The sequence below is a fragment of the Agelaius phoeniceus genome, chromosome 25 (genome assembly GCF_051311805.1).
Source record: "Agelaius phoeniceus isolate bAgePho1 chromosome 25, bAgePho1.hap1, whole genome shotgun sequence".
Lineage (NCBI taxonomy): Eukaryota > Metazoa > Chordata > Aves > Passeriformes > Icteridae > Agelaius > Agelaius phoeniceus.
In genome coordinates this window covers 4,306,156-4,316,085 of record NC_135289.1, presented here as the reverse complement: position 1 = coordinate 4,316,085, position 9,930 = coordinate 4,306,156, and the positions used below count along the sequence as shown (strand labels likewise).

The 9,930-nt window shown below is 54.1% G+C and overlaps 1 protein-coding gene across 1 annotated transcript in view; it reads left to right on the top strand.

Moving 5' to 3' along the window:
- Positions 1 to 141: 141 nt before the first annotated feature.
- DENND2C (DENN domain containing 2C) overlaps positions 142 to 9,930 on the top strand; it is a 30,298-nt gene continuing 20,509 nt past the window's right edge. The window contains 4 exon segments of the mRNA XM_054648825.2: positions 142 to 210; positions 7,988 to 8,026; positions 8,028 to 8,115; positions 8,118 to 8,904. Coding sequence (XP_054504800.2) covers positions 142 to 210; positions 7,988 to 8,026; positions 8,028 to 8,115; positions 8,118 to 8,904 — 983 coding nt within the window.

Genomic DNA, 9,930 nt, shown 5'->3' with positions numbered 1-9,930 from the left:
CCGCGGAGAGACGGGACGGGGCGCGGCTGGGGCGGGGTCTCCTTCTGAGTGACGGCCGCGTGAACCAACGGGAAACGGCTCCGGGCACTCCGGGGCGGGGAGGAGGCGGGGTCACCGCTTGAGTGATGGCTACATCCGCCAATGGGAGGTGGTTCCGTGCGCGCCGGGAGCGTCCTGCGGGAGCGGGGCCGGGAGCGGGCCGAGGCCGCGGTGAGACGGAGCGAGGGGCGGCAGGACCGGGCGGGGGTTACGCCGGGAGGGCGAGCGGGTGGCCCGGGGGTTGGGGCTTCCCGCAGTCGTGGCCGGGCTCGGAGCTGCGGGCCCCGAAGGGTCCCCGCGTCCCGGCTGCGGACAGGCGGGCAGCGGCCGGTGCAGCATCTTGCCCGTGTCTGCCGGGCCGGAGGAAGCAGGTGCTGCTCCAGCTGCCCGGAGGAGACGCAGCTCCCCGGGGGAGCCGGGCTTGGGGTGGGTTCGTGTCCCCCACTCGTGCAGATGCCTGAGGGGGAGGGTGCCGGAGGAACCCAGCCGGGGGTGTCCGGTGGTGGGCACAGGCGGGCGGGCCCCGCTGGCCGTCGGGGAGCGCTTCTCCCGTGAGGGCGATGGAGCGCGGGCTGCCCGGAGCTGCTGCTGCTGCTGCAGGGGCTGCCCGCGGGGATGGCCAAAACCATCGAGCAGGGCACCGACAGCAGAACTGGCAGCTTTCTCTCCTTGGGAATGTGGTTTCAGGAAATGGAATTGTCTCGAGGCTTTGCATGGAAAACGTGTAATGTGCTCTCTGGATTTCAGGGCTGGAAAAAGAGTCAGGGGCTCCCCGTCACACCTGCCGAGGGTCACACCTGCCGAGGGTCCCTCCCACTGCCCCATTCTGTGTTTCTGTACCGAGCTGTACACACTGCTGGGCTGTGCTGGGTTAGGGCTCGCTGGGTATTTGTGCTTGTTGCACTGAGGTGAGTGGGGCTGGATGTGTTCAGAGCTCCTTGGCACGCTGGACCAGTCTCCCCTTGCCTTCCCCAGCTCGCTGTATACACACAGCCCTCTGCTCCAGTGACACGGCCTGGCTGGGAGGGCACCTGGCTGTGACAGAGCCCAGGCACTGCTGGAGCAATTCCCCCTCGCAGCTGGGGCTGGCATCAGTGAGTGATGGAAGGAAGGTAGAAGAGAAGTTGCAGGAAAACCAGCCCCTGGAAATGTGTATTTGAGCACTGGTGGCTGGAGGATCTGACCTGGATGTGACCTTGAGTCCTAGTGCTGTCCATTGCTGCTTGGCAAAATTTTACTCTCAGTCTTCCAGTTGTAATAATCTGATATGGGTATGACTCAGTGGGCAGCTCTGGAACACATAATCTGAATGGTGTCTGAGAGGTTTTCTGGTGCTGCCTTAGTCTGCACCCTTTGAACCTCCTGGAGCAGCTGCCTGGGTGCTGCTGAGACATTCCCAAGGGAATGAGTGGTTGGTTGTGGCCTCACACAGCCTGTCTGGGGTGGCCCATGTAAAGCCACACAGGCTTTGTGACTTTCCTTTGGAACCTCACCTCTGATGGTGGCACCAAGGAAGTGCTCCAGGATAAGTTGTGATTGATTTTTAACTCCATGCCCAGCTTGTGCCTCATTTCTGGTGTGCAGCTGCAACACTCCTGGGGCTGGCAGCCAGCCCGGGGTGTAGGGGCTGAGTCAACTGCTGTTGTCAGTATTGCTACCCTGGGCATTCAGATCCTGTGAGTCAGGTCAAAAACCCACGACTTTAAAAATAGTACATTGTGGGTTCTGACCATGTGCACCCTGGTGTAGCAGCCTTCAGTGCTTACATGCTGGAAGTGGTCTGGTTTGGGGGTATTTTTATATCTTGAGGAAAAAGTTGCTTTCAGGAAGTTGAATTTCATCACTTTAGAAAAGGACAGTCAGTAGAAAAGTCTCAGCACTCGTGAGGGTCAGAGTTAACCTCCTTTTGCTGTGTAATTGGGATTAGCAGCACATTTTCTGTGGCCAGGGGCTGTGGCCATGGATCTAATGGGGCAGAACTGCTCCTCAGCAGGAGATGCAGCAGCATGGAAGGAGTTAATACCTCGTGGTTAGAGTAGCTTTGTATCGAGATGGAAATGACTAAGCACTCTGCATTCCTGGAGAGTTACTTATTTTGATATAAAATCTGCTTGTTTGGTACTGCCCATGTCTTTGAGGCATCAGCATGGCAGAGCTGTTCAGAGGAGCATCACAGTTCTTCTGGAGAGAAACAGGATGGGAGTAGCTGAGAGCTCTGGAAGGGGTCCTTTCCCTCCAGGAATGAGCTGCCAGCTTCCCTAGGTTCCACAAGACCAGAAACTGCTTTTTATTTGGCTGCTAAGACAGGAGGAGGCTTGGTGACAAAGGCTTGGGGTGGTTTAGGACTGCACAGCTTTCACAAAAGGACTGAGATTGCCTCAGAGCTGCACGAGCTGGTCCAGGCAGTGTTTGTGTTCCCAGGACAAGGTAAGGTGCTGTGTCAGTGCCTCTGCTGCAGGGTGCTCGGGGTGCTGGGGGGGGGACTGGCCTCAGCACTAGGCAGGGATTTATTCTGGAACAGCAGAACTGGCAGCTTTCTCTCCTTGGGAATGTGGTTTCAGGAAATGGAATTGTCTCGAGGCTTTGCATGGAAAATGTGTAGTGTGCTCTCTGGATTTCAGGGCTGGAAAAAGAGTCAGGGCTACCTGTCATGTGCTGGGAACGTGCCTTATTCTTCTGCTTTGGGAGCTTCCAAACAGCCTGGATCAGAGAGGCAGTGTTTTGGCAGAAATGGGTGGTGTTTTGTCTAGAAATTATGTAATTTTCCCCCAAACTGCTGCTTCTGGTGAAATAATTCAGTATTCTTAACTACACTGATCTCCTCTAAGTTCTGCTGCAGTAAGGATGATAAATTTGGCTTCTCTGGAAATACTGGGAAGCACACTGGGGCCACTGAAGGAGTTTGGAAGGGGAGGTCAGGATGGAAGCAGTCACAAGCCTGGTTATTCTGTGACAGCAATGATTTGTACAGTGCTTGATTCAAGTGCTGGCTGCCTGACCCAGGTGGTCTCTGCCAGCTCTGTGTCCTTGAACTGTGTTTTAGCCTGTCCTGGACTGCATTGAAGAGTTACTTAACTTGGATCACACCACCCCAGTGTGCTCTTTCTTCACCAAAGCTCAGCCTCTGCCCTTGCCTGGGCTCACGTGATGAGCTGAGATCAAATGCCTGGTTCTTGATAGCAAGCCTGGGCAGGTGAAAAGCCGCATTCCTCCCTTCCTTGGATGGATATTTTGGAAGAGACAGTCCAAGGGAGCAGCACTGAGCAGGGAGAGCTTTAGGCTTGTGCTCAGCTGTCTGTGGGTCCCATTCCTGCATGTCCAAAGCCAGGCTGGATGGTGTGACTGTGCTCACAGGGGTCTGAGGATGAGGGAAGAGATGAGGATCTGACTCCATGTTTCAGAAGGCTTGATTTATTATTTTATGATATATATTACATTAAAACTATACTAAAAGAATAGAAAAAAGGATTTCATCAGAAGGTTAGCTAAGAATAGAATAGGAAAGAATGATAGCAAAGGCTTGTGGCTCAGACTCTCTGTCCAAGCCAGCTGACTGTGATTGGCCATTAATTAGAAACAACCAACATGGGCTAATCAAAGATTTACCTATTGCATTCCACTGCAGCAGATAACCATTGTTTACATTTTGTTTTGAGGCTTCTCAGCTTCTCAAGAGGAAAAATCCCAAGGAAAGGATTTTTCATAAAAGATGTCTGTGACAGGATGGGGCTTGGAGCAACTTGGGACAGTGGAAGGTGTCCCTGCCATGGCAGGGGGTGGAAGGAGATGAGCTTTGAGGTTCCTTCCAGTCCAACCCAACCCATTCTGGGATTCTGGAGTTCCATGTGCTGGCCAAGGCTGAGCTTCTCCTCCTCCTCAGCTCCTGGATGTGCCTTACCATGGGAGCAGGGAGCTGGGCAGTGGGAGAGGGCAGGAGCATCAGGCCTTGACTTCAGCCATGGCTTGAGATGAGGAAGCAGAATTGGATCTGTCTGTCTGTCTGTGTGTCTGAGGAAGCAGCAGCACAGGCAGTTTTTGTTGCAGCCCTCCCAACGTGAGCTGTGGCAGGAAGGATGTGGGGTGGGCTGGCAGCCAGCAGAGCTGCCCAGCTTGGGCACAGCAAGGGTGGACCCACCTGGAAAGCTGTGCAGGGCTGCTCAGCCTCCTGTGAGCAGTCATTTGTCCTCATGGGTGGTGGAGGGTGTCAGGGAAGGGTTCTTCCCCCAGAGGGTGCTGGCACTGCCCAGGCTCCCCAGGGAATGGGCACAGCCTGAGGCTGCCAGAGCTGCAGGAGTGTCCTGTGCAGGGCCAGGAGGAATTGGACAGGATGATCCTTGTGGTTCCCTTCCAGGGCTGTTCCATGATTCTCTGCCAGGCTGCTCCCAGAGGAGCTCCCACTGGGCACAGTGCTCTTGGAATCAGCAGCTGTGGGCACAGGCTGTGAGTGAAGGTGCTGGACTGGGTCAGATAAACCCCTGCTCCACACCATGGGATCCTTCAGGTTCTGCTCCCTGTGCCACTCCTGATTCCAGAAATGCTGGTTTTGAAGGTTTGGAGGGCCCTGGAGGATCCTGGTGTGAAGCTGGGCTGCTGGGGAGGCTGTTTGAGCCCTGTCCCCCCTGGCTGTCCCTTTGCCTGGGTCCTGAGGGGCTGCAGCAGCTGAGTGGCACAGCAGAGGAAAGCTGCTTTCCTGTCTGCTAATCAGGGCTGTGCAGACACACACGGAGGAAGGATGGCTCTGCTCTGGCTCAGGATGTTTTGGCAACAATGCCTATTTATAGGAGAGGGCAGGGGCCCCTTGCTGCTGTGGGAAGAGGGTCTCCAGTGGCTGCAGAAGCACTGAGGACAGGCTGGAATGCTGATGAAGGACAGAGGGCTGATGATGGAGCAAATATCCCCAGCTTGGGGCTTACCCAGATTGTCCAAGTTTATCCCATTCACTGCTGAGTGGGAGAGTTACCAGCAGCTGTCTGGGACAATGGGCTGAGCCATTCCAGCCTGCAGGAACCAACACTGTGGAGATAGGGAGCTGCTTCCCACACCAACTGTGCTGCTTTGGCAGAGGGGGAGAGTGCAGCAGAGCCAAGGCTTGGTGCCATGTGTGCCCAAACCATCTCTGAACTGCCTGGGAGCCTTGGGATGTCCTTGACCAGCGAGCTTTCTCACTAGTGCTATCAAGATCTGCCAAGGCCAGTTCTTTGCTTTTAATTGCACTGCAGATGCCTCTGCCAAGCAGATCAGCAGCTCCAGGGATAGCTCTGAGCCCTGGCATTTGAGGTGTGGTCCCAGCAGTGGGCAGGGTGTGGGTCTGCTCTGCTGGGGGCTCTCCACACCCAGCCTGGAGAGTGGGACACGACCCCTTGCCAGGCAGGTTTGGGCTCCTGTGCCTCCCAGCGTGGTTTGCTGCCCATCCCTGGCTCTGCCCACTCTGCCAGGCTCTGGTGACTCAGTGCTGGCCGGGTGTGGTGGCACTGCCTGTGGAGGACACGTGCCCAGGGTGGCAGTGGCAGCTGGGGCAGAGGTTTGGTGGCACTCTGGCCCCTGGTCCCACCTGGAGCAGGTCTGGCTGCTTTCTGCAGGGATCCTCTGCTTTTGTGCATGTGTGGAGTTCTGCTGTTTCCCTGCCTTTTACAGGGAGACTTCTTCAGGGTGCCAGGGAGATGTTACCAGAGGCAGAGTGGCCCCTGGCCTGAGCTGAGCACTTGTCTCCTACTGCAAAGGGAGGTTGTTAAATACAGCTGGAGGGTTGGAACTTCTGAAATGGGATAATTGCCCAGAGAATGGGAGGAATGAGTCTTGGTAGAGCCTATGGGCTGCTGTCCTCTGTCCAGGATGGGTTTGCACCTCTGCTGGCAAAAGGGCTCCAAGGCTGAGTGTGAGGGTGTTCACAGGGGTCTGAGGAAGAGGGAAGAGATGAGGATCTGACTCCATGTCTCAGAAGGCTGATTTATTATTTTATTATATGTATTATATCAAAACTATACTAAAAGAATAGAAGCAAGGATTTCATCAGAAGGCTGGCTAAGAATAGAAAAGGAAAGAATGATAACAAAGGCTTGTGGCATGGACAGAGAGTCTGAGCCAGCTGGGCTGTGATTGGCCATTAATTAGAAACAACCACCATGGGCTAATCAAAGATCCACCCATTGCATTCCACAGCAGCAGATAACCATTGTTTACATTTTGTTCTTGAGGCCTCTCAGCTTCTCAGGAGAAGAAATCTTAAGGAAAGCATTTTTCAGAAAGTATCCCAGCTACAGCTGAGGATTCCACACATGAGATGTCTGTACTGAGGCCATGCTGGACCTGCTGGCTCTGTACAGCCACCCCAGTTCTCCCTGGTGGTTTCACCTGCATTCCTTGCTGGATTATCTGGAGGATGTGTGCTGTATCCCCTGGATCCCACATGTGGGAAGTCTCAAAGAGCACAGCTCCTGTTTGTGCAGGCTCTGCTTGGCAAGGAGAAGCCAGAGTGTTTCTTTAGCATTCCTTCTCTGCTGAACTAAACATGGGGTGATTTTTCACTTGAAGATGAAAACTCCCTTGTTTCTTCTGCCTTTTGAAACTCCACAGCCTGGGCACCACTGCCCTCCAGTCTCTTGGATGGCAAATTTAGGTCGGGTGTTGGCAAACAGAGCACCAGGCAGGTTTTCACTTGTGTTGTGGAGCAAGAGAGCACTTCTGGGAGGAGGATGCACTCTTCCCCAGCCAGCACAGCTCTTCTCATGCTGTGTGAAGCAGCAGCTCCTCTCTGGAGAGGCAGATGTGGTTCCTTTTTGCTGGTGCCTCGTGTCCTGCTGTGTCTCTGCTGAGTGGGGAGCTCAGGTGCCACAGGGATTTATCTCTACTGCCTGAGCATCAGGAGGAGCTGCTCTCCTGCAGGAGGGCTGGCTGAGATCCACACTGCTGTGTTCCTCTGCCATTAAATAATTTCCTTCAGTTTGCATGCCTGGGATCCCTCAGGGTGTTTTGTGCCTGCTGTGTTTGTTTTTGGAGCCGGTGAAGCCTCAGCTCCCTTTCCATGTGTGCACAAACAGACCCTGTGGGGAGGGAGCTCTGGAAGCCTGTCCTGAGCACGTGCTGGATGGGATTTGGGGAGGAATGTTCTGCAGCAATTGCCAGGGAGCAGCTGGGACTTTGGGGTGGGGAGCATGGCTGGGGTGCTGTCACCCCAAAGAGCCTGGGGCTCGATTTCAGGGAAGATGCACGGAGCTGCTGGAAGGGCTATCAGGGACACACAAAGGTGATACAGAGACTCCATCATCAGAAAGCATGAAAAAGCATTTTATTATTAGAAATTCACAGTTCTTATAGAAACAATGGTGGACCTAAGACCTGATTGGCCTTTAGGAATCTTCTCTCACCCATTGGTCAAGAAGGGAAAACTCCTTCTTGTAAACTTCTTTGACAAACAGAGATTGCCTGCCAGGTGCAGAGATTGAGATAAGAATTGTTTTAATTCTTTCTGTGAGCTTTCTCACATCTTCCCAGGAAAATCCTGGGAGAGCTCTGTCTCTCTCTGCTCAGAGGATGTTTTCACCATTTTTCCCATTTTTGTGATTTTTCTCCCCAGGAAGTGATATCTACACAGTGTAGGTGGAGGAGCTGGGTTCAGGCTGGTTTTGGGATCAATTTGGGGTCATTTCCAATCCAATTTTCCTCATTTTTTCCACCGTTTTTAACCTGATTTTCATATTTTTCCCCATTTTTATGATTTTTCTCCTCAGGAAGTGCCATCTACACGGTGAAGGTGGAGGAGCTGGGTTTGGGGTCCATTTTCTCCATTTCTAACCCCGTTTTCTCCATTTTTAGACCATTTCTTCACTGATTTTCACCGTTTTTCCCCTAATTTCCACCGTTTTTTCCCAAATTTCCACCATTTTCCCCCAAATTTTGTGATTACCACAGGGTGCAGCTGCAGCTGATGGCTCTTGTGTTTTACCCACAGGTCAGAGCAGCCAGCCCGGACTCTGTGACACCGCCAGGCCACTTGGGAGCGTGGTGCCAGCTTTGATGTGTGCAGGACACAGCAGGACGTGGCCAGGGCTGGGCATGGGCTGTGTGTGAGCCCCCTGGCACTGCCATGCACCCCGTGGGGGCTGGGGACAGCAGCTTCACCCGTGGGGCCGTGCAGAGCCAGACCCTGTCCCGCAGCCACTGCCGCAACATCAAGCAGAAGATCTCGCAGTGGGAGGGCAGGACAAGGGGCTGCCCCAGCAAGGACAGGCAGCAGCTCAAGGACTTTGGAGTCAAGTATGATCCCAGCTGCAATGCACTACCCAAAGTGAAGGCAGAATGCACAGAGAATGGCAGAAGGGCTGGGGCTAAAGATCCCAAGAGCCTGGGGTTGGATTTCAGGGAAGATGCACGGAGATGCTGTGGTGGCCCAGCTTCCCCAGCCAAGGAGAAAGGAGAGGGGCAAACAGGTTTCCTGAGCCCGGGGGTGACACTGCCCCCAGGGAACTTCTATACCTCACAAGCTCTTTGGAGGAGAGCAGATCCCCCCCTGCCTGGCAGAACCTCTCCTGTTGCCTTGGACCTCCAGAGGAAGCGAGGCAGCTCTGGCTCCATGGAAAGAGAACTTCAAATCAAAGGAGTGGATGCTCTCTGCAGGGCAGAGAGGAGCTTGAGGAACATTTACTCTGAGGTTGAGGGGCAAGAGGAGGAGGAGGCAGCTCCTGATCCACCCCCCAAACCCCGCAGGACTTTCCGCTACCTGGCAGAGAAGGGTGCTGGGGGTCGTAGAGCTGCCAGTGCCACCAGGGAAGGTCCCCTGCAAAAACAGTGTGGAAAGGACTTGGTGTCATCCTCCAACAACCCTGAGAAGAAAATAGCCAGCAGGAGGATCAGAGGGAGAGCCCAGAGGTACATAGTTCATCTCTCATGTCTGAAATATTTATTTAAATTACTTTCTAGGTGGGTTTAAGCAGCTTGCTTGGCATGATGTCCTTGTGGAGTGCTGCTAGTGATGATGCCTCTTTTCATGGGGAAGGGATGTTCCTGGGTGAAAGTATCCTGCTTTTGCTGCTGACAGTCTTGCAAAGAAGGCTCCAGGTTCCAAACAGAAGCCCACACCTTAGAGCAGAGTGGAGTGACCCAAGGGAGAGATCTGCCTGCTCCCTGCCTGCTCCCTGCCTGCTCCCTGCCTGCTCCCTGCCTGCTCCCTGCCTGCTCCCTGCCTGCTCCCTGCCTGCTCCCTGCCTGCTCCCTGCCTGCTCCCTGCCTGCTCCCTGCCTGCTGTTTGTCCTCAGCTGCACTTTGGGGATGGCAGAGTAGCTTTCTCTTGGGGCACTGTGGCTGCTGAGTGTTTGGTTTTTAGGCTGGAGGCTGTGGCTACTGCTCTTGCAGTAGGTTTGGCTGGTTTTCCCTCTTTCCCATACCCTTCTGAGGTGGCTTGATGCAAATCCTGCTCAGAGGTGAGCTGCCTGTGCTAGGCTGGTGTGCAGAGATGTGGCTTGAGGTTCTGAAACCTTCCACTGTGGCAAAGTGTGCAACAACAACCCAGATTTTATGATTGTGATGGGCTAAATCCCTGCCAGCTCTTCTGTCACCTCAGTGCCCTGATTTCAAAATAGTGGCCAAGTGGATGGAAATGCCAACCCACAAATGCATGAGCACCTTGAGCACGAGTAGGAGAGGCCAGTAGGAAGCAGTGCCCTGGTTCTGAGCTGCTGCAAGTCTGCAAAACATGGTTTGGGTTCTTGCCTCTGACAGGATGGGGCTGGCCATGCCTGCTTGGAGTGTGCTTGGCCATGGAGCCTCCAGCTCCCTTTCTTACTTAATTACTCTCCCAGAGTAAGTGAGCAGGACTCACTTGGTGTGCTGGCTTTGACTGGGATAATTTTCTTCTTGGCATCTTGTGTGCTGCTGTGTTTGGGGGTTGTGATGAAA